The following is a 25,559-nucleotide window of genomic DNA, read 5'->3' as shown; positions in this document are numbered from 1 at the left end:
TGGGCGTCTGGGTGAGGAGGCTATGGAACTTGGGGAGGAGGGCGGTTGATTACATAAGAGCTGTAGCGGCAGTCTGTGCTCCAGCTGTCTTTCCTGCAGCTCAACCATATGCTGGAGCATATTAGGATCCTCCAGCAGCCTCAGCATTGAATCCTGCCTCCTCTCATCACGCTGCTGCCACCTTTCAGCTTCAGCCCTCTCTTCAGCCTGCCACTTACTCTCTTCAGCCCACCACCTCTCCTCCCAGTCATTTTGTGCTTTCCTGCACTCTGATGTTGTCTGACTCCATGCATTTGTCTGTGCTCTGTCAGTGTGGGAGGACAGCATGAGCTCAGAGAACATTTCATCGCGAGTGCGTTTTTTTCACCTTCTAATCTTCACTAGCCTCTGGGAAGGAGAAGATCCTGTCATCCATGCAGCTGGTGGGGAAAAAAAAAGGGACAGTGATATTTAAAAAGACACATTTTATAGAACAATGGGTACACTCTTTCATGGTAAACCTTGCTGTTAACATTACATACATAGCACATGTGCTTTCGTTACAAGGTCGCATTTTGCCTCCCCCCTCCGTGTGGCTAACAGCGGGGAACATTTCTGTTCAGCCATAGGCAAACAGCCCAGCAGGAATGGGCACCTCTGAATGTCCCCTTAAGAAAAGCACCCTATTTAAACCAGGTGACCAGGAATGATATCACTCTCCTGAGGATAACAGAGAGAGATAAAGAACGGATGTTGTTTGAATGCCAGCAAACATACACTGCAATGCTTTGTTCTACAAAGATTCCCGAGTATGTGCTACTGGCTTGGAGTGGTAAAGTGTTCTACCATGGTGGACGGAATAAGGTTGCCCTCCCCAGAAACCTTTTGCAAAGGTTTTGGGAGTACATCCAGAAGAGCCGAGAATGCCAGGGCAAATTAATCAATAAACATTCTTGCTTTAAAACCATGTATAGTGTTTTAAAAGGTCCACTCACCAGAGGTCCCTTCTTCGCCTGGTGGGTCTGGGAGGCAGCCTTGGGTGGGCTTGGGGGGTACTGGCTCCAGGTCCAGGGTGAGAAACAGTTCCTGGCTGTTGGGAAAACCGGTTTCTCCGCTTGATTGCTGTGAGCTTTCTACAACCTCCTCATCATCATCTTCCTCATCCCCAAAATCTGCTTCCATGTTGCCTCCATCTCCACTGAAGGAGTCAAACACGGCTGGGGTAGTGGTGGCTGAACCCCCTAAAATGGCATGCAGCTCATCATAGAAGCGGCATGTTTAGGGCTGTGGCCTGGAGTGGCCATTTGCCTCTCTGGTTTTCTGGTAGGCTTGCCTCAGCTCCTTAAGTTTCACGCGGCACTGCTTTGGGTCCCTGTTATGGCCTCTGTCCTTCATGCCCTGGGAGATTTTCACAAATATTTTGGCATTTCGAAAACTGGAACGTAGTTCTGATAGCACGGATTCCTCTCCCCATACAGCGATCAGATCCCTTACCTCCCGTTCGGTCCATGCTGGAGCTCTTTTGCAATTCTGGGACTCCATCATGGTCACCTCTGCTGATGAGCTCTGCACTCACCTGCAGCTTGCCACGCTGGCCAAACAGAAAATTGAAATTCAAAAGTTCGTGTTCCTTTTCCTGTCTACCTGGCCAGTGCATCTGAGTTGAGAGTGCTGTCCAGAGTGGTCACAATGGAGCACTCTGGGATAGTTCCCGGATGCCAATACCGTCTAATTGCGTCCACAGTACCCCAAATTTGACCCGGCAAGGCCGATTTCATCACTAATCCCCTTGTCGGGGGTGGAGTAAGGAAATCGATATTAAGAGCCCTTTAAGTCAAAAAATAGGGCTTAGTCGTGTGGACGGGTGCAGGGTTAAATCGATTTAATGATGCTAAATTTGACCTCAACTCCTAGTGTAGACCAGGGCTTTGTCTTCTTTTATAATACAGGAGTGTTGTCTAATGGTTGAAGCACTGCACTGTGAGGTAGTGTTCTGTTTCTAGCTCTGCCACTGATGACTTCTGTGACCTTGAGGAAGTCACTTAAACTTCCTTTACATCATCAATAAGATGAATCAAATAATACAGTACCTTAAGGATAAGCATTCTATCAAATGCTGTATAGACAACTTATCATTGATGAACAGGACAAGGGAATTTACTGAAAGGCCATTTCTGCAAGTTTTGACATTTCTTTCTGTAGCTGAGTTTGCAGGGTCACTGCACAATTTGTAGGTTTAATGCAGTTCTCAACATGTATTTAACAAATGTAGGTTAAAGTGGTTTCATTTTAAACCAGCTTTTGTTTACTTCATAAACAGGTGTTTTGAATATGAAAACCCATACAATGCATCCTCTATATTCCCTGTGAATTAGCGATCCTGTGAAGTGGTTGCCCATGCCTGGGCATACCCACACTCTTTTACTGTCTGTCTTCTTACCCCTCCTCTTCTCTAGAGTGGCAGACATGGTTTCCCAGGCAGTCACGTCTGTTGTCTTTGTAGGCTACCTGAAAAGTCTAACTGGAAATAACAAAGGAAGTTTCTCTCGCAGGAACTGTGGAAATACAAATGTGGATTCATTAAAATGTGATTCATTGATTTCTTGTTAGTGCTTGCTTGTCAATATTTTCATTGTGGCTTTTCAGTTAGGGCTGGTCTACACTGCGCGGGGGAATCGATATAAGTTACGCAACTTCAACTATGTGAATAATGTAGCTGAAGTCTACATACTTAGCTCTACTTACCGTGGTGTCTTCACTGCGGTAGGTTGACTGCTGACACTCCCCCATTGACTCCGTCTGCACTTCTCACTCTGGTGGAGTACCGGAGTCGATGGGAGAGCGCTCGGCGGTCGATTTATTGTGTCTTCACTAGACACGATAAACCAACCCCCTGCTGGATCGATCGCTTCGGAGGTAAGTGTAGACATGCCCTTAGATTAGAATGTGGCATGGACTGGAAGTGGAAGAGCATCTATGCAGGTAAGAGGTACTTAATAAGAAGTAGGAAGAAATAAAAGTTATGAATGAGAGAAGAGCTATAGATTTTTGATATTTGTATGCAGCTGTTGATTAAAAATAACCCACAATTTAAAATACATATATTCAAACTTACCTAAAAACAGCAATACAAGGGTAAGAGCTCTTCTTGCTGAGCTCATTAGGAGAGCTGTTTTTAACGTTTTAAGCTGAGCCCCCTCTTTGAGTAACAATTTTTGGTTTTGTCCCCCAGAACCCAGACAAAAGTACACACACAAAAGTATGCTTGGTAGCCTGCTCATAAACCTAACAGAGACCTTAACACAACTTGAATTAAATTACCTGTACCTTTAAGTTTAAAATACACCAATACTTACCAATGACACAGCCAAGGCTTCCTCAGCAGTGGGCTGCTTCTACCTTGCATCCAGGTTGCACTGGTAGGGTAGGGCCAATACCTGCCCCTCCCCCCTTGGATTTCCAGGTTGAGGGAAGGCACATTTGATGGTCTCTGGGGGCAGAGCCAGCCCTGGGCACGAAGGCTGCCTGGAGCAGAAATCGGCATGACTGTGGTGAATGTTTAACTGATCCAGTCTGGGTGGCTTGCTGAGGTGAGGAGAGGGTGTGGAGGAGGTGCTCCCTCGCCTGGGCCCAACTGTGTGGCTGACACAAGCCACCTGGTGTTGCTGCTCACCCCCCTCCCACCCCGAACTTTCCTCCATGACTCCCAAGGACGGAGGGATGCCCCACAGTTTGAAAATCTGTGTATTAGGAAGAGAGTCTTTTCATCATGCTGACTCCATTCACATGACTAAAGTTCTGCCACATTTGCTGTTAAATGCAAGTTACATGTTTTAAAAAGCAGATTCCATTTTGGCATAAAACTGATTTAATTCCTCAATCCCCACTGGCTGTCTGCAGGTTCCAGGTGTATATTTAGGAGTTTGTTTTGACTTATAAAGTGCACGCCCCACCCCACTGCCACAGCTGCAGTCAGCGGAGGCACTGAAGATGGAGTTTCTTTCATGGAAAAGAGAGGTGCTGTTTCCAGGGTGTTGTCCATGAAGGCCACTCCACTGTGGAACCAGTTCCTTCCTTGGTCTGAAATCTGAATCTATTGGTCCTGAGGGCATACTCCAAGACCTATGTCTACAATCAGGCTGTTGGAATGAAGGGCTGTGATACAGGCTGATATATGTGCTATGGGGTGTTAGTGGTTGCTCTGATTTAATCTTAAAGTATTTTCAGTTTCTGGGTGAGAAATAGCTGCTGACTCCATCCTTTTATCCTGTATATTGAACTGATGACACAGGAACTTAGAGTGGAATTTTGAAAAGCATCTAAATGACTTTGGGGAGCATAAGTCCCATTGTAAATGAATGGTTTCAGAGAAGCAGCCGTGTATGTTTGAAAATGTAGGGTGATTCTGACCCTCCCTCCAGCCTCAGTATGTTGGGTAAAGGAGCCAGAATGTTGCGTAAATGATCTCTTAAAGCCCTGGCTCTGGCTAAAAGAGAATTCCCCTGACACAGGAACGGAAGTTGATAGCCATAGACTGTCTTCTGAAGACCCTTCCCTCGTCCCCTTCTAACCCGGGCATAGGGAATGTGTCAGGGGTAGCAACGTAGTATGGTGGGTTCTCTGGGCTTCACTGCTGCTTCTCAGAAGACCGATACAAGCAGCTGTAGCTTAGCTTTTCAGGACTAAATTATGTCAGGTGCTGTTTAGGCCCCCCAGAACAGCCCAAAATTGCAAGGGTGCAAAGACGGCTTAAAGCCCTCAAAAGTTCTGTGCTGCACTTCTGAGATGCAAGACAGATTCTTACCCTAAAGCCTAATATCGGTGCATGGTTCTAAATTCTAATGGAAGTGCATATTGAGAGTGTCATAAAATCAAGGAAACAAATCGTTGGAGACTGTCTATATGAGTGAATTGTGCAGGATTTTCCCCTAAGAGGAAAATTAAATCAACATAGTTGAAGAGAAGTAAACAACAAAATATTAACAAGATTTACTGTATGTGCAGTATGAGATTTTGAAAGAAATATTCCATTGCAAAATATCTTGTATAACTGGTATTGTTGGTAACATTTTAGAGATGATGATGAGGTCAAATGAAAAAACAAATTATTCAATGCAGTTTAAGAGCAGCTCTTCATTGCTGTGAAACTTTTTTCATATATAACACTTTAAGGGCCCTTAAAAGTTACAGGAAATTATTTAAATGTTCACTAGTTCTGAAATACGTGTTTCTCAGTCACTTGGGGGACAGAGAGAGTTTTCTCTTTGATGCATTAGGTTCACTCTAGGCTGAAAATACACATCACAAAACAAACTTTCATATTTAATTTTTAATGACATACAGCTGCCAGAGGGAGGGAGCACTTTTTTATTTCACTGCCACAATCCTGCCCAGCAAAAATCATTTGTCTGTAGCATAAGACACTTTTATTATGCATTTTTGTTCTTTTGTAACATTGAGACTCAGACAGGCATCGTTCAGCATTTCGAGTTGGGAAGACACTACTTTGTTACATATGTAAGGCTGCTCCAAGGCACTGGAGTTTTCAGCTTCCAAAATAGGTTTGAGAAGTTTTTTTCTTGGACATGAAGATAAGATTTATTTCAATCTAGAAATGAACCCCCTCTGTGTGTGTGTGTGTGTGCGTGCATGCATTTTATAATATGTATTCTGTATATAACATGTAGCAGCCCCTCGGTGCCTTGAGGTTACCCTTTAAGGCCTCAGTCTTGTAATTGGATGTTCCCAAACAAATGTCTGCTCCAGCCCTATTGAAATCAGTGGGTTCTGCATGGGCTCAGGTGTCTGCATCTGCTGATCTGATTGCAGGATAAGGGTCTGCAGTCATATTCTTTTCTGTTTCATTCTAATAGTATGTAATTTTTATATTGGAGCACCAGCCACTTAAATATCACAGTTCTGTCTGAAAATGTACCCACTGTTGTTACAAGTTACACCCCTCCCCATCCCCCATCCCCAGGGCCTAATTCTGCACACACGTAAACACTTAATTTTTCCTCTTGTTTCTTTCAGTTTTGTTAATCTTAGGACCTGGATCCTGCAAACGTACTCATGTGAGTTGTCCCATGGACTATTCACATGCAAAAAGTTATTTTCTATATTTTTATCAGTATACTTCTGGATTTGAAATGCTCTTGTAAATAGTCAGTTTCACTTTTCTCTCTATAGTCAGTCAGTTTCCCCTATTACATCTGAGAGCCATTCACATAGCAGCAGAGTAGAAAAAAATGTAATGTGATTGTAAGAACACAATAATTGGCAGTGGGTCTCATGGGAAGAAGGGTTTTAACTGTGACTAATTTTATTTCAAGTTTTCTTTTAAATAAAAGCTCTAAATTATTATTTGATTAACCAAGAGCCTGTAAAAGTTTTAAAGTTAGGAAATGTATCTCAATTTTAAAGGTTGATGTGAGCTGAGCAAATATTTTTAGAAGATATATTTAATACAATTGCTTGTATTAAATTTGTAAAAGAAACACATATTGGATGATCCATCATAGTGGACCAATAGTACCTAAACATAAGTGTGCCTAGAGTCTTCATATTTCTAGCATTCCTTGTCTCTCATTGTTTCAGTTTACTGGCAGACATGGGAAGGGACAACTAAATCCCAATCTGTTCTGTTCTTTTAAAACAAATAGTATTTTACAGATAACTCGAAGGGTGGCATTGCTACTGAGATGTGTTAAAATAACCTGGCATTTATGCTGCAATGAAATGAAACCTGAGGCTCCACTTGTCGATGCCTTGATCTAAGCAGTGGGTGGAAAGGAGTTTACTTATAGATGAAATGGAAGACACACTTGCTGACTAATAATCTCTGTAATATGATCCAGAGGTCTAACAGCTCCTTGAACGCGGGGAGACATGTGAGTTGATATATTTCATTTTAAGTTGTATATGAGATCTTGTTGTTGTGTACTGGAGTACTAGACGCTTATGGCTACATCCAGATCATGGTGAGGGGTTTGGATCAGAGATATGTAAGGGGAGATAGTTTGGGAAACCACATGACTCTTGGAGTTCTTCTTCCATCTCTTGTGGAGCTGTGTGTTAAAACTCTCTATGTAAGCATCTGACTGGACTAAAGTTGTTTACCATCAACTGTTTTTCTGACTCTAAAAGTGAGCATTTGAAACCAAAATGTATTCTTACAGAAACTGTGAACCAATGAAGTGCCCATTCTCTGAATCAGGTCCCATCCCTATCGATATTCTTCACTGAACGCTGTAACAGCTCCTATAAACACAGTACCATAAATAAGATTCTCATACAATGGACTTTGCTCACACCTTTTTTTGGTGTGAGCCTGGTTTTGTCATTATATTCTTTATACAAATATATTTATTATTAATTCTTTTACCTCAATTATTAAGGGAGACTTTTGCAAACTGGTCGATTTTGATCTTGTACTGAAAATAGCCTATGCTGGTCTCCTGTTTTAGGCCATTTCACAATCACTGGCTCTCTACCAAAGATCCCTGATTGCCAGCTCTTCTGAGCTTCACCCTCAGCTGCATTGTCTTAGATGAGTGTAGTTCTCCAGGCAGGTCATAAACAGAGAATTGGTCTCTGCCCAATGGGACCTGTAAGCTGTAGACCAGAACCTGGATTGGCTCTATTAATGAATGATGAACCAGTAAAGGCTTCTGAGCACTGGTCTGAAGGGCTGTGGGTGGTTGGGAAATGGTCTACTGTGTGCTTTGCAACCTGGAGTCTCAACCTTCAGTGCCAGGTAGAATGAATGTTAATAGTTTAATATGGAAATTGACAAGCAAACGGATAACTGTGATAGGTACTGGTCCAAAAAGAAGTGTTAGTTTCTCAGTATTTCTCACCACTGCAACTATCATTAACTAGGATTAGCTCTGTAAGTCCCCAATATTTGGTCGAATATTTGGTCTAATTTGTCGAATGGAAGGCAGAGGTCCTTGATGAAGGTAGAAATCAGTGTCCTGCCAGGCTGCTCACAGTATTTCCACTTTCCTACCAAATCACTTTAGTCTTACCTGGGTTAAGCCTGATCTAGCTGTTTTTCGTCCAAGTGCTTATCTCTCACCGGCATTTGACACATCTTTGTGCTGGCATTAATGGTATATGTTTAAGTGAAGATGTAAAGATGCATATTGGTGATAAGTGTGTATCACCATGACATCACATGCAAATGTTCAAAATAAGATTAAAAAGTCTTGATCTTTTCAGGATGCTGCATCTGAGTGTTCTAGAGGATAAGGAGCTGTTTATCACAGTAGTCTGGGTTGTTTTTCAGAGGAATGATTGAAGCCTTCAGAATGCTATTAAGTCCACTCCTACAAAACCTTGTCAGTGAGTTATCAGGACCTTGCAATCAACCTATGAAGGCAGAAGAGAGGTAGTAGAATCATATAAGCATTGAGGTTAGGTCTCACTTTATAACCACTGTGAGATCAGCAGTTAATGCACTTTATCCTTGCCATGATTTCACTTTGGAGACTGATTGTGGGGGGCCAAGGATGTTGGCAGATGTCAGGTGGCAATGGAATTTGGTTTTCAGTGCTTTGCAAAGGAATGGTGGGTTCAAGAGACTAACTGCTTCAGTTCTGGGTTTTTAAAAGTATCTTCAAAAATTATTAGATGAACAAGGATGTGTTAATAACAAGAGGTGAAGAAAGAAGTGTAAATAACTAAATAGTAAGAGCTAATGGTGTTGCTTATTTGGTAATATCCAAGGCAAATCACTGTACACATTGAAAACACAAACTAATCATTGGACCTTATAAAAAATCAGAATAAATTAATCATTTATTCAAGTTCTAGTATATATGAAATTTTTGTCAACTCAAATTCATCAGCATTTGCAGTTTGACTAGCAGATCCTAATAACTCCAACCTTCTGCAGGTCAAGAAATCATAACCTCATGGAAATTGGTGAAAAGATTACTTTTTCTTCCACAAGCATTAGCGAGAAGGAGAAGTGCTGTGATAGGTCCTAGCAAGGAAAATTCTTTTAATCGTTTTACATTTTTACCCCCTTCTCTGAGATTTTTTTTGGCTTAGTCAGGAAACATCAAAGCCTATTTATCTTGAAAGCCTTTCTCCCCAGCCTGTCACTAGTCTCAAAATTCAGTCACAGACTGTCTTAGCCAAATGCCACCAGAAGAAGCAATATACTTCAGCTCCCTTTCTAGTCCTTATACTAAAGTTGCTTGATCTGTAGACAAGCGAAATGTCATTTCAATGCAAACGGGTATTGTTAGTTTCTTGAGAACAGGACAGATGATTGCATCCTTCAGGAAGGTTGGAAGATTGCCCTCAGTGATCATTTTAGCCTACTTGCTCTTTTCTGACTTTTAGTAAGTCTAGAGGAACAATAATTGGCTCTGGAAGGAGTGACAATACACTGCTCAGAGCTTTCAATGCTTTTGGGTGTATGATAAGCCTCAACTTTATCAAGAGTGGTGGGATGGTTATTGCTCCCCAATCTGGGATCATTTACCCCAGATAGTTTATCCAATATTTGAGAGCTTTTCACAAAGGTATGTCCTGGGGTATGATGATTGTCTTTTATGGGATCCAAGTTACTGGCGGTTTTGCTATTTGGACCAGTTTTGTCATGATTTTTCAGCTGATTGAATAAGAAGGAAATATCCTTCACAGAAGCTGTGTATTCCTCTAAGGAGTCTATGCAGGTGTCCAATGAACTTGGACTGTGTTTCATACCACTGACATTCTTCTTCTCTACCTTGGCCCTATATTTTATATAGTTCAGTTTCATTGACAGTAGATGATTATATTGTTCATGATATCATCAAAACCATTGGCATTGCGGTAGGACCTCTTTTTCTCTGGTTGCATTCTAGTGGTTTATTGACCTAAAGCCTAAAAGAGTGAACTGTTCTGGTTTAACCATCAGAGTAGCAGCTGTGTTGGTCTGTATTCGCAAAAAAGAAAAGGAGTACTAGTGGCACCTTAGAGACTAACAAATTTATTTGAGCATAAGCTTTCGTGAGCTACAGCTCACTTCATCGGATGCATTCAGTGGAAAATACAGTGGGGAGATTTATATACACACACAGAGAACATGAAACAATGGGTTTTATCATACACACTGTAAGGAGAGTGATCACTTAAGATGAGCAATTACCAGCAGGAAGGAGGGGGGAAAGGAGGAAAACCCTTTGTAGTTTTTCTTTTTTGGTTTAGCCATGATATTAATAAAGAGGCTTTTTCTCCAAGGTACCACTATGTTCCATTTTAACGAGATCATGAAGAATAGATGGGAATTGCATGCCATACACCAGTTGTGGCACAGGAACAGATGCAGATTAGGAAGGGAAACAAATATAGTTCCGCTAGGCAATACAATGACCATCCTTGGAACTTATTTCCCTTTGTTTACAACTTTAGAAGATTCCGTATGTCTGTGGCTAATTAAACAAGAGTCTCAAAATTCCAGTTCACAGATTCATAGAGTTTAAGGCCGGAAGGGAGCACAAGTAATATTATTTTGTTAATTTTTAAATACTAATTTTTTCATTATAATTTTCCCCCGGGTAAGGGTAGATGTTAGTAGATTTGTACCTGGACTGATAGACTTTCATAACCATTGTGAAAGTCTGAAACCTTGATAAGATTTCTATACTATTGAAAAAAATGTAATTAAATTAAAAGTGCATTAAAATGCTTCCTTTTTTTCTATAAACTGAGTACTCCCAAATGATTCCATCTAAATGTAGGTATTTTTAACCATAACACACTATGGCTGATGTATTAATGATAAAGCATTATGAGTTCTCCTTCAGCATCTTTACTATGAAGCATAACAAATAAAAGTAGTATGAGACTGGATTAGTGTAAAATAAAAGGGATTATGTTCATGTGGTGAAAAGGGAAACTTTCAGGTAGTCTAGACCTTGTTTGTTAATTAAATACAAACAAATGTAATTTCTGGGCTACAAAATTGAATATGAACAGAAATGTTTACATGGTCTTTTTTTAAAAAAACAAACAAACAAAAAAAATTCCAGTTAAAATATTTTGTTTTTTTCATTTACACTTTACCCTGATGTGTTGGAAACCCAAACACTGCAGCAGTATTTAAGTGCAGTGTATTCCAAACATTTGCAAGCAGAGCTCCCAATCAGGACAATTAAACCAGTCATGCCCCCGACAATTCCAACATTTGTTGCTAAGGGCCTTTCTCTTTAATTTATATAGCTTCTGCTTCCCTCCCCTTTTGGGAAACGCAGGTGTAAAATCTTCATATTATGACAGTTATCTTTTTTTCATAGATTCATAGATTCCAAAGCCAGAAGGGACCATTTTGATCATCTAGTCTGACCTCTTGTATAACACAGACCACAGAACATCCCCAAAATAATTCCTAGAGCATATCCTTTAGAAAAAAAAATCCAGTCTTGATTTTAAAAATTGCCAGTGATGGAGAATACACCATGAGCTTTGGTAAATTATTCCAATAGTTAATTACTCTCACAATTAAAAATGTATCTTATTTCCAGTGTGAATTTAACTTCAAGTTCCTTGTGTTATACCTTTCTTTGCTAGATTGAAGAGCCCATTTTCAAATATTTGTTCCCCATGTAGGTACTTATAGACTGTGATCAAGTCAACCCTTAATCTTCTCTTTGTTAAACTTGCTAAATTTTGTTCCTTGAATCTGTCACTATAAGGCATGTTTTCTAATCCTTTAATCATAATTATGACTCTTCTCTGAACCCTCTCCAATTTTTCAACATCTTTCTTGAATTGTGGACACCAAAACTGGAAACAGTTTTCTGGCAGAGGCCATGCCAGTGCCAAATACAGAAGTAAAATAACCTCTCTATTACTTGAGAATCCCCTATTCATGCATCCAAGGATTGTATTAGCCCATTTGGCCACAGCATCACAATGGAAGTTCACGTTACATGCTTTGATGGGCAGTGACACAGTTAATAATGTTTACATGTAAAATGTCATTATATGCATTTGACTTAGCTCTCATTGAAATGTACTGGACATTTCATGTCCCAGTTATTGTTTCAGGCTCTCTGCAAATTCAGGTATAATCCTCTTCATGTTTTGAATATTTAATTACAGTGACTAGAAACTTATTTCTTTAAAATGAAAGAACAGCAATAGAGAGAGGAGTTCAGCCCTCTCTTAACTGTCAGTCCTCAGCTTGTCCTTTATGGATGTGCCCTGCACTTTGAGAAACACTACACTAGAGTATGAGAATAGAAACGTAATCAACTATAAAAAAAACCTAATGAAACTTTGTATTTATTAATTTATGGTAGCATCCATGATGGATCAGTCACCTTCCATCACATTAAGCTGACCGAAATGACAACAGAGCCCAGGGAATTGGGAACAAATAATAGAGATTACTTATGCATGCCCTTAAAATGGCAGACGTGGGTGTCTCAGGGGGATTTAAACTGACTCATCTAGTTTCACCATCCAAGCTGGTTTAAGTGGAAAGGTTAAACACCCAGAATAAATTATGAAAATTAAAATCAATTAAAATAAAAACTAGTTTTAATAATCTGGGAAGTTGTTAACACATGTAATACTTTGCATCTGATTCTGCTTACATTTAAATTGGTGATAAAACTCCCATTCTTCAATACGAGAAGTTTTGAAATTCAGTCTATGGATGTTGGGTAAAATTGTCAAAAGTGCTTCGATCTCATTGAAGATCAATGGGACTCAATGTCTCAGTGTGTGTGCCCTTTTTGAAAAGGGGAGTTAGGCTCCTAAGTCACTCAAATGCTTCTGTAAATGTTACCCTTTATCTGGACAGTGTCCTCCTTCATTTGGTCATTGATGGGAATGGTTATTTTTGTATAGTTAGGCGTCAGGCTATTATACCTCCTTTGGGTTCATTCAGTGTCTGATCTAGCACAATATGCCTCAGTGGGAAGCAATTCCTATTTGCAATCTGTAATAAAACATTGTCTTAAATGATACCTAAATGATTTAATAGCAATAATAAGCCTTATTAGTGAATTAGTATTGCCTTTAATATTAAAGATATAGCATATTGTTCTGTATTACAGAAAGAAAATTATGGGTGGATATAAAAGTTTAAGATCTTGATGTTCAATATAACAAAATTTGAAAAGTTTGCTTTATGTACAATAAACATAGCATACACAAATGGTTCAATACCTAATAATTATTAGATCCTATAATCTAAGAGATTTAACTCTGTGACTTTGCTTAAATAACAATGCAGGCCTTAATTATAGCATTTTTTTCAGCATGTGTATCAAAGGCAATAAACACAACTCATCATGTACTCCAAACTAAATTTGGAAATGAAACTTAGTGTAATGATGACCTTATGACTAAAGTATAGTGTTTCTTGTTTTACCTCTAGCAAGTAATTTAAATCACTCACTCAGTCTCCTCATCTGTAGTGTGGAAAATACTTTCCTGTTGCATCAGGATGAGAGGAGATTGAATTTGTTCCTGTTATAAAACATTTTAAGGTCCTTGGAAGGAAGTAATTAGAGAAATACGAAGCATTATTATTACTTGTACTTCTAGTACACTAAATATATTACTTCAAAATTTCTTATTTAGTTGATATTGCTTTATTCGTCACTTCAGTACTTGGCAGAGCTGAATATGTCTCAGGAAAATCCTAATATAGCTCCAGAAAATAGCAGTTTTGGTCTGTAGGCTAAACTTCCCTGGAGACATCCCAAAAAACCAGATGTGCCAATGAAGATTTGGATTTAGGAAAGCACGTATGTCTGTCTTAAGCTGTTGCTTAAGTCTATCCTCATTCAACAAGGCACTGAAGCACATACGCAAGTCCCGTTACAGTTAATCAGGAAATTGGGGCCTCAGTGGATAATATTGGGAAACAAAGTTTCAGATAGTAGAAATCTTCATCTTTCACAAGGAAATACATAATGGGCTGATCCTGTTCCTATTGAAGCTTATGAGAGTTTTGCCAATGATTTTGTTGGGTGCAAGATCAGTCCTCGTATGATCCTCCGTAATGATGGCAGGAGTCACTTATATGGCTTACTACGTCGTTTTCCATGGGAACTAAATCTGTATCTTCTGTGGGGGCCCATGACACATCAGCCAGATATTTTGCTTCAGAATGGACCCTCTTATTCTTAAGGTGAATATTCTATGTATTGTCGATATATTTTGCAGGTATTATTGACAGCACGCAGGTGGAGCAGAGACAGGTTGTTGCAGTGACTGGTGATGGAACTAATGATGGACCGGCACTTAAAAAAGCCGATGTTGGCTTTGCAATGGTATGACCCTGAACATAGCCAATTGTCACTTTATTTGCATCATAGATTTTCTTAAAGGGAGTTTTTCTGTTTATGTAACACATGGAGTGAAACGGTTCAGTGATTGTTCATTTAGTGAAGCAAGAAGCATGTGGAGAAGTTTCTGTTTTCTAGAAATGGCTGTAATCAGCACATCAGCGGTTTTAATGCAGTTTCAGAATCCACTTTTACACATTGTGATAAACAGAGGAGGAGTTTTGCTTGGTTGATTTTTGCAAGAATCTTATCAAAATAAATATTGAAAATATGCAGAATGGTGATGCCAGTAAGGGAAAATGCATTCAGTGTTCTCCCTGATAGCAAGATGGAGCAGGAAGAACACTCTCCAATTTAATAGGACATTATTTTGACTTGGTAAAAATCCACCTCCAAATACAACTTACTAGTCCTCCAACATTTTGTGGCACTACTGCAACAGCATCTGAAAACAGAAGTAATTGACAGCATAATAGATGCTGAATTCAAATTGAGCTGTGCAATTCCAATTTGTACTGGCAATTCTGTATATGCATTTTTAAAAAAACCCCAAACACGAGAACTCCAGTGACACATGGATGTTCGCTCCCTTAGTCAGCATTGATTGCTATCATAAAATACTCAAATAGCTCATCACAAGGTGTTCCCTTGCTCTCTATCAACACATACCTCCAAACCTATTTTTTCCAAAACGCAGCATGTACTCACCAAATACTATTATTTCATTCGGTGTTCAAAGCATAAATGTGCAGTGGGAAGGGATGTCCAAAGATCTATATTCTAACTACTGCTTTTTCTTTCCCATAACTCATTTTTATCATAATTTTCTGCAATTTTTTTCCAGGGTATTGCGGGTACTGATGTTGCAAAGGAAGCCTCAGATATTATCTTGACGGATGATAATTTCAGTAGCATTGTGAAGGCTGTAATGTGGGGCCGTAATGTCTATGATAGCATCTCCAAGTTTCTACAGTTCCAACTTACTGTTAACGTTGTGGCTGTGATTGTGGCTTTCACTGGGGCATGTATTACACAGGTAAGCTGAGTCGCAGAGATGACGTGAAGCAGAGATACTGGACTGCCTGATAATCTAAAGAGCCAAATACCCAATTTCAACAGATGCTTTCAACTGGTCACCATTGTATTCTTAATTCCTACAGTATTGTTAGCAAGCATTTTTTCTGGGTAATAAGTTTGGGAATCATTAATTACATGTCAGAATTACATCTGGAATCATTCATTTTATCAGTCATACAGATATTCCCAGAAGTATTACTTTTGATTGGACTGTGATTTCTGGTACATTTAAGATGGCAGCACTGTCATTTAGAAGTAATCCGGACAGAGAAACTTTCAACTAAAAATGAAGAAAACATTTTGGTGCTTTGTGTTTTCTGATTCAAATAACTAAAAACAAAAAACATCATATACAGAAATGTCTTTCTGACTAATTTTTTCTCCAGAATGATCTGTTCTAATTGCTAATATCGCTCTCCTCATTTACATCTTATTTTAGCAACCTTGTTGAACCATATCCATTGTGATAATGGGGCAAAAATCAACATTGTTGTGCTATTCAGCAATAGGGTGACCAGACAGAAAGTGTGAAAAATTGGGATGGGGGTGGGAGTTAAGAGGTGCCTATATAAGACAAGGCCCCAAATATTGTGACTGTCCCTATGACGCCGGGACATTTGGTCACCCTATTCTGCCAAATACTTGTCACTTGCTCCGATACCCTGCCTAATTTTTCTACTCATGCTTTAAAAGGACAAAGACATCTGATGCGTTTTAAATGTTTGTTTTCTGTGCCTCTCCTCCTCCTCCTCACAGAAGAGATCTACATATTCACAGGTGTGTTAATGGCTGTGTTTGGAAGATCTCTAAGTGTAAATCAGGGTTCAAAGCTTGGGCTGCAGCCCAAGTGGGAATGAGTCAGTTGACCCTACTGCGGGTGCTGGGTTTTTTTTGCCACATAGATGTACCCTAAGATGCAGCCCTAGCCACAACTAACATGCAAGGCTACATATATACCTATCTCACCAAACACACACAAAAAAGCCAAACCAAAGTAAACTCCACTTCAACATCACCACTTTTTCATAAGCATACCTCCTTTTGATTGTCTCATTTTGTTCAGCAAGGGGCAGGGACATCTGTATAACTAATGGAGAAAGCGGGTTTTCTTCTTCCAATATTAAAAAGCAAAGGACATTGCTGTTAGCATTTACACCATAGCCCCAAAATAACAATGCCCAAGAGCGGCGTATACTGGAGATGGGTGATGTTGCAAAAGCCTAAGCTTGATAGAAGAAATGCACACCTGTGAGAACATCGCAGCTCCCCTTACTGCCCATTACACAAATGTACATGTCTGTCACTGCAGGTAAATTCCATCTCTGACACACACACCTATGAGCAAAACAATGAATAAATCATTAGCTACACTTCAGGAGTACGCTTACATTGTAGTCATGGACTCATTACATGAAACTTGAGACCTGATGTCTCCATTAAGCTGAGAGGTTAAGCTCCTTTCAACTTATTCTTCTGAATTCTCGGGTCTCAGTTGTACTTGGCAAGGTCTGGAAAGGTCTCAAGTAGTCCCCGGTGGCCCTGGTGAGCACCTTCACAGGGACTGGACACAACTGTGTTCATTTAGCTCCTATGGGCACAAGGACTGTGTGATCATAGGGTCATTCACCAGAAGAAGCAGGAATGGCTTTACAGAAGCCAGTGGAAATTACCTTAACCAGGTGAAATACCTGTTGTATCCTGTCAAAGGGAAGCAAAGTAGCAACAATCTCCTTGCTCTCCTGTGAATTACTGGTGCACCTCTGTATTGATCCCTACTTTGGCCATGCCTTATAGTCACAATTGAGCCTATGGACAGGTGGGAAGAAAGGAAATATTGTGGATGAGGAGGAGGCAGAGGTTAGGTGATGGCCTTTTCCCTTCAGGAATATTTCAAAGCATATTGAAAGAATATTTAGTGTTAAGGGCTAATGGCTGGTAACTAAAGAGGAAGAGGAAAATACAAATATTATAGAAAACAAATTATTATAGCATCATGTCGCTGATGTCATGGTTGAGGTGGCCATTTCCTTTTAAATCCCTGTTTTCAGTCATTCGATCATTACTCCCCTCCTTCCCCAAAACAGTTCTTGTAGGATTCAATTTCTCATGCTTGGTCTCCAGCAATTTTCAATTACTTTGTGAGCTTGAAAGAAAATGTATCCTACTTCTTAAATAATGATGATCCTTTTTGTGCTTAGATAACTCAAACATAATTAAAAGGAGTACTTGTGGCACCTTAGAGACTAACAAATTTATTAGAGCATAAGCTTTCGTGAGCTACAGCTCACTTCATCGGATGCATTTGGTGGAAAAAACAGAGGAGAGATTTATATACACACACACAGAGAACATGAAACAATGGGTTTATCATACACACTGTAAGGAGAGTGATCACTTAAGATAAGCCATCACCAACAGCAGGGGGGGGAAGGAGGAAAACCTTTCATGGTGACAAGCAGGTAGGCTAATTCCAGCAGTTAACAAGAATATCAGAGGAACAGTGGGGGGTGGGGTGGGAGGGAGAAATACCATGGGGAAATAGTTTTACTTTGTGTAATGACTCATCCATTCCCAGTCTCTATTCAAGCCTAAGTTAATTGTATCCAGTTTGCAAATTAATTCCAATTCAGCAGTCTCTCGTTGGAGTCTGTTTTTGAAGCTTTTTTGTTGAAGTATAGCCACTCTTAGGTCTGTGATCGAGTGACCAGAGAGATTGAAGTGTTCTCCAACTGGTTTTTGAATGTTATAATTCTTGACGTCTGATTTGTGTCCATTCATTCTTTTACGTAGAGACTGTCCAGTTTGGCCAATGTACATGGCAGAGGGGCATTGCTGGCACATGATGGCATATATCACATTGGTAGATGCGCAGGTGAACGAGCCTCTGATAGTGTGGCTGATGTGATTAGGCCCTATGATGGTATCCCCTGAATAGATATGTGGACAGAGTTGGCAACGGGCTTTGTTGCAAGGATAGGTTCCTGGGTTAGTGGTTCTGTTGTGTGGTGTGTGGTTGCTGGTGAGTATTTGCTTCAGATTGGGGGGCTGTCTGTAAGCAAGGACTGGTCTGTCTCCCAAGATCTGAGAGAGCGATGGCTCGTCCTTCAGGATAGGTTGTAGATCCTTGATGATGCGTTGGAGGGGTTTTAGTTGGGGGCTGAAGGTGATGGCTAGTGGCGTTCTGTTGTTTTCTTTGTTGGGCCTGTCCTGTAGTAGGTGACTTCTGGGTACTCTTCTGGCTCTGTCAATCTGTTTCTTCACTTCAGCAGGTGGGTACTGTAGTTGTAGGAATGCATGATAGAGATCTTGTAGGTGTTTGTCTCTGTCTGAGGGGTTGGAGCAAATGCGGTTATATCGTAGCGCTTGGCTGTAGACAATGGATCGAGTGGTATGATCTGGATGAAAGCTAGAGGCATGTAGGTAGGAATAGCGGTCAGTAGGTTTCCGATATAGGGTGGTGTTTATGTGACCATCGCTTATTAGCACCGTAGTGTCCAGGAAGTGGATCTCTTGTGTGGACTGGTCCAGGCTGAGGTTGATGGTGGGATGGAAATTGTTGAAATCATGGTGGAATTCCTCAAGAGCTTCTTTTCCATGGGTCCAGATGATGAAGATGTCATCAATGTAGCGCAAGTAGAGTAGGGGTATTAGGGAATGAGAGCTGAGGAAGCGTTGTTCTAAGTCAGCCATAAAAATGTTGGCATACTGTGGGGCCATGCGGGTACCCATCGCAGTGCCGCTGATTTGAAGGTATACATTGTCACCAAATGTGAAATAGTTATGGGTCAGGACAAAGTCACAAAGTTCTGCCACCAGGTTAGCCGTGACAGTATCGGGGATACTGTTCCTGACGGCTTGTAGTCCATCTTTGTGTGGAATGTTGGTGTAGAGGGCTTCTACATCCATAGTGGCTAGGATGGTGTTTTTAGGAAGATCACCAATGGACTGTAGTTTCCTCAGGAAATCGGTGGTGTCTCGAAGATAGCTGGGAGTGCTGGTAACGAAGGGCCTGAGGAGGGAGTCTACATAGCCAGACAATCCTGCTGTCAGGGTGCCAATGCCTGAGATGATGGGGCGTCCAGGATTTCCAGGTTTATGGATCTTGGGTAGCAGATAGAATACCCCAGGTCCTGGCTCCAGGGGTGTGTCTGTGCGGATTTGTTCTTGTGCTTTTTCAGGGAGTTTCTTGAGCAAATGCTGTAGTTTCTTTTGGTAACTCTCAGTGGGATCAGAGGGTAATGGCTTGTAGAAAGTGGTGTTGGAGAGCTGCCTAGTAGCCTCTTGTTCATACTCTGACCTATTCATGATGACGACAGTACCTCCTTTGTCAGCCTTTTTGATTATGATGTCAGAGTTGTTTCTGAGGCTGTGGATGGCACTGTGTTCTGCATGGCTGAGGTTATGGGGTAAGCGATGCTGCTTTTCCACAATTTCAGCTCGTGCACGTCGGCAGAAGCAGTCTATGTAGAAATCCAGGCTGCTGTTTCGACCTTCAGGAGGAGTCTACCTAGAATCCTTCTTTTTGTAGTGTTGGCAGGAAGGTCTCTGTGGGTTAATATGTTGGTCAGAGGTGTGTTGGAAATATTCCTTGAGTCTGAGACGTCGAAAATAGGATTCTAGGTCACCACAGAACTGTATCATGTTCGTGGGGGTGGAGGGGCAAAAGGAGAGGCCCCGAGATAGGACAGATTCTTCCGCTGGGCTAAGAGTATAGTTGGATAGATTAACAATATTGCTGGGTGGGTTACGGGAACCATTGTTGTGGCCCCTTGTGGCATATAGTAGTTTAGATAGCTTAGTGTCCTTTTTCTTTTGTAGAGAATCAAAGTGTGTTTTGTAAATGGCTTGTCTAGTTTTTGTAAAGTCCAGCCACGAGGAAGTTTGTGTGGAAGGTTGGTTCTTTATGAGAGTATCCAGTTTTGAGAGCTCATTCTTAATCTTTCCCTGTTTGCTGTAGAGGATGTTGATCAGGTGGTTCCGCAGTTTCCTTGAGAGTATGTGGCACAAGCTGTCAGCATAGTCTGTGTGGTATGTAGATTGTAATGGATTTTTTACCTTCAGTCCTTTCAGTATGATGTCCATCTGTTTGCATTTGGAGAGGAAGATGATGTCTGTCTGTATCTGTGCGAGTTTTTTCATGAAGTTGACAGATTTCCACTCTATATGGCTAAATTCAGTGCCTTGCATAATCACAGGTTTCAGAGTAGCAGCCGTGTTAGTCTGTATTCGCAAAAAGAAAAGGAGTACTTGTGGCACCTTAGAGACTAACAAATTTATTAGAGCATAAGCTTTCGTGAGCTACAGCTCACTTCATCGGATGCATTTGGTGGAAAAAACAGAGGAGAGATTTATATACACACACACAGAGAACATGAAACAATGGGTTTATCATACACACTGTAAGGAGAGTGATCACTTAAGATAAGCCATCACCAACAGCAGGGGGGGGAAGGAGGAAAACCTTTCATGGTGACAAGCAGGTAGGCTAATTCCAGCAGTTAACAAGAATATCAGAGGAACAGTGGGGGGTGGGGTGGGAGGGAGAAATACCATGGGGAAATAGTTTTACTTTGTGTAATGACTCATCCATTCCCAGTCTCTATTCAAGCCTAAGTTAATTGTATCCAGTTTGCAAATTAATTCCAATTCAGCAGTCTCTCGTTGGAGTCTGTTTTTGAAGCTTTTTTGTTGAAGTATAGCCACTCTTAGGTCTGTGATCGAGTGACCAGAGAGATTGAAGTGTTCTCCAACTGGTTTTTGAATGTTATAATTCTTGACGTCTGATTTGTGTCCATTCATTCTTTTACGTAGAAACTGTCCAGTTTGGCCAATGTACATGGCAGAGGGGCATTGCTGGCACATGATGGCATATATCACATTGGTAGATGCGCAGGTGAACGAGCCTCTGATAGTGTGGCTGATGTGATTAGGCCCTATGATGGTATCCCCTGAATAGATATGTGGACAGAGTTGGCAACGGGCTTTGTTGCAAGGATAGGTTCCTGGGTTAGTGGTTCTGTGATATATGCCATCATGTGCCAGCAATGCCCCTCTGCCATGTACATTGGCCAAACTGGACAGTCTCTACGTAAAAGAATGAATGGACACAATTCAGACGTCAAGAATTATAACATTCAAAAACCAGTTGGAGAACACTTCAATCTCTCTGTTTCTATTCTATAAAAGAGCATTATGTGTGTTTGCCTCTTATAACTTAAGCGTTACCAAAGATTAAATTAGGGAACATACTGTACCCTCTGGTTGTTATAAAAATAGCTCTGATACAAAATGCATGACCATATTGAAAAATCTTAAGTACAGTAGCCAGGTTGCACATTTATAGATATAACTAAAACTTTACACTGGTTTTAAAATATTAATTTGACTGAAATATTTAAATTCTTATTAACAAATAAAGAAAACTAAAAACCATTGTTTCCAAAATACAAGCATAGCTTTCAGTGACCTTGACAAGGGCTTTCCTATATAGCAAACATTTCCTGCACATTTTACTCTGTTTTTACACAGATATTTTGTCCTTGCTGTACATATAGAATATAATTTTATTCTTAGATTAACATTTGGGTTTATAGTAACGAGTTACTTTCCATAATATTTCATCTGGTCTAGAATGAGAAAACTGCTAATTAGACACGTATCTCTTTTGCACTATTTTCCTCTCTCATAAAATTCCCTGCAATTCAGCACTTCCACACAAGATTATAAATGTCGATGTCTGAGTATGAAAGATTTTGTTTTTGAGTTGACTCAGGGCTTTTGGCATTTCTGTTTAAAGAAGGCATAGACAAGATGAATCCCCATATTTATTAATTTTCTATCATTCTGTATATAGCCTGCAGCCATATGGCTTTGGGCTTATTAGATCCAATAAATTACCCATAAGCTCTGATCCGGCAATTGCATCTGCGCTGCACAGGTAGTAGACTCTTATCCCCATGGAGTCCCAGTGAAGTCAGTAGGGCTACTAATTGATACAAAGGCCCAACTGCAGAATAGTAGCCATGGACAGCAATTAAATGAGACCTTATAGGAGCACCAAGGTGCTGCAGGAGATGATGCATAATAGATGGCATTCTTCTCTTGAATACTGAACAAATGCCTTGGTAAGTCATAAAAGAAAACTCTAGTGCCAAAAGGGTCTTTCAAATGATGCAAAATGGAGGTCCTGACCACTTGCCATCATTACAAGCATTCCCCCACTTTTCAGGGCTCTCTCAATCAAGCTACCAAAATAATCTCTTCATTGGCTCAGCCCCACCCCAACTGGGGGCTGGATTTATTAACATAACAAAATATTTCCCAAACTTGCATTCTCAAATCTCCAGCAGGTCTGTACTCCCCGTCTTTTCCCACTGCGGGTGTGTCTGCCTGGAACGTTTTCCCTGAAGACTCACTCCCAGCAGCGACTCCCTCCCTCGGCCTCTGCTGAAGTCTCTCATTCTAACTTCACTTTGATTTTCTCCTTCCCTTGCTCTCCGCTTTGCAGCTTCCAGTTGCTCTTTACGGAGGAATCAGCTTCTCTGTATCCCTCTGGTTCTGGTAATTAAACCCCAAACCCCATCCCAAGAGTGGCAGGCAGGGCTAATTGGATGGGGATAGCTGTGTTGAGGCCTCTGGTCCTTATAGGGCCTGCCACTCTATGGCACCTCTCTTTTCAAGTTTGTTTATTCCTTGCCTCATTCACTGTGCACTGTCCAGCCTGCGCTTTAAGTGTGATTGGCATCTGGATGCACTGTGGCTAATTTACTACACCCCATCGTTTCTGCACTGTGAGCATCCAGATCTACTTTGTTAAATCGATGTAAATTAAGACTAAAGCTACTGATTTCAGTAAATTAATGAGGTCCAGACTCACAGGTCTTCATCTCATTCTCCAAACACCAGGTGTAGAGGCCTTGGCTCATTCAGTGTACAGCTTTCTCAGTGAGCAAGAGATTCTTGCGGAGCCCTGCCTAAAACACTGCAAACTGTTGTGCATTAAATGAGACAGGACTCCATACTCTCAATTAGTCTATGGAATGCCATGCATCCCTTGCAAGAGCAAAAATTTTATGCAACTTACTTACCTAGGCAAACACAGTGGCAAGAAAACACTGGGACATTATTTTTTTATTATTAAAAAAAAATCTGTTCATGCTCAAAATAAATCTTTAAACACACGTAACTCAGGCAAATCAAAACAGAATTTTACTGGAGCAACATAAGGCAAATGTTCAAGTTAAGGTGTATCTCTGTGCCAAATTCTAGTTCTACCTCAAATAGTTAAGTAGTTGTTTGTAAAAGGTTACATTTTTTAAAACACTTCATACTCAAAAATTGATGAGTTTTTCTTGGACTTTAAAACAGAATTCATATTTTGGCAGAGACTAAACCTTGAAAGTCTCAGCTGAAAAGGCTAAAAATGTGGCCAAAATTAAAAGTACTTGAAAATACACTTTAGAAATGAAACACTATCTTAAGTACAATTGTCACTGTACACTTCAACTCCTGTATAATGAGGATGAAAGATGCTTCAGAAATTTATAAGATATTATTTTGCATGTTACTTCGTGTTGATATACTCTAGCATTCTAAACAGCAGCATTTGACAAATCCTAACCGTCTAGGAGTCGTCTTTTTGTTGCTTTTTGTTAATAATACTGCACAATAAATAGAATTAGACTGTAGTGATCACCTGAAGATTGGAACTAAATATCAAGAAGTGTGCAAGTAGATTTTAATGGACTGGACAGCTTCTGTTAACCTTGTATCTAATAGGACTAGCAGCAAAAATGTTGGTACCTAGAGAATGTTTCAAAGTTTTGCAAAATAGCCACTGTCCCATTAAAGATGCTTATGTAGGCGAGTGTTTGTGTGTGCTAAGAGACAAGTGGGAGTTAAAATGTAAGGATTAAAACACCTTTTATCCCCTTACAGCTTGTCATCTTTACTCAAAAATAACAAGCTCTAAAATTTGTGAGGCTGTATGTGTCACAATAGATTTGTGGTTTATTGCCAGTGTCTTGTGATTTGTACTTTAAGTGTTTTCCAAGATAAAGTGTAGCATCGTTTGATATGAGGTACTTTTACCTTTAAGCAAATAGTAACCTTTTCCAAGGTCAAATGGAAAAGAACTTGACAAATAAGTGGTGATCTCAGGTTAACATCTTTCCTCCCAACAGTCGGAGGCTACATGATGATGTATTATTTTGAACTTCACCTACCAGATCAAAGGATTCTTTGGCCATTTAGTCAGTGGCCATAGAGTGCCAAAAGAACATTAAGCTTGCATCCCACTTACCTGTTCTTGTGCTGCATAGAGTCAGCACAAGACTAAAAACTATGATGGAAGACTAAACTCCATGTCTGATAGGCATTTTCCTTAGTTTCCACTAACTAATCAGAAACCAGGTAGAGTTGCAGTGGAAATTTCATTACACTAGTTGCTCAAACTAATGTGTGTTAATGTTTGGGCTTGGGCTTAGAACGAGGTTTTACACTTGACTGAGAGGTGCAGCACATTGGTAATTATTAGACGCACCTTAGGAACTCAGGGTGATTGGCACAGAGAACTGGCGAGAATGTGCTGCTGCCCAAGCTGACTACTGCTGGCTACACTTGTGTGAAGATGGGTCAAATAGAGAAACTGCCTGTAACATTATTCATAGGAATATCTGAGGCCTCAGTGATTGCCCACATGACTGTTTATTACAAATAATGTAAGATGCCATTTTCGTTGATATGGGGATGAACACTTGAGGCAAAACGAACAGGAGTACTTGTGGCACCTTAGAGACTAACAAATTTATTTGAGCATAAGCTTTCATGAGCTACAGCTCACTTCATCGGATGCTCACGAAAGCTTATGCTCAAATAAATTTGTTAGTCTCTAAGGTGCCATAAGTACTCCTGTTCTTTTTGCGAATACAGACTAACGTGGCTGCTACTCTGAATCCTGTCACTTGAGGCAGCAATTCTAGCTTCTAAAGTTATCTCCAAACAGAAAATGCTTGTGCAGCACTCTTGTTAACCATACAAAATATGAAAATAGGATGAGGCAAATTCTTCATTAAAAACCTGATTGTGTTTCCCCCTTTCTATGTATATTAGGTACCTCAGCACTAGGATTCTGTAACCCATGACGGTGAAACCCTTAGCATAAGGTCACCACTGCTTTGGGATTTTCCATGTTGGTAAAACCAC

General features: G+C 40.4%; 1 protein-coding gene across 9 annotated transcripts in view; it reads left to right on the top strand.

The window, feature by feature from the left end:
• Positions 1-25,559, top strand: part of ATP2B2 (ATPase plasma membrane Ca2+ transporting 2) — a 757,867-nt gene that overhangs the window by 694,530 nt on the left and 37,778 nt on the right. For all 9 annotated transcript variants that reach the window (XM_038410886.2, XM_043518690.1, XM_043518694.1 and 6 more), the window contains 2 exons: positions 14,158-14,264; positions 15,124-15,315. In XM_038410886.2, the coding sequence (XP_038266814.1) occupies positions 14,158-14,264; positions 15,124-15,315 (299 nt within the window). The remainder of the gene's footprint in view (positions 1-14,157; positions 14,265-15,123; positions 15,316-25,559) is intronic.

Source organism: Dermochelys coriacea, chromosome 7, assembly GCF_009764565.3.
Source record: "Dermochelys coriacea isolate rDerCor1 chromosome 7, rDerCor1.pri.v4, whole genome shotgun sequence".
Taxonomy (NCBI): domain Eukaryota; kingdom Metazoa; phylum Chordata; order Testudines; family Dermochelyidae; genus Dermochelys; species Dermochelys coriacea.
Note: the sequence above shows the minus strand (reverse complement) of the source record. Positions and strands in the feature narration are given on the sequence as shown.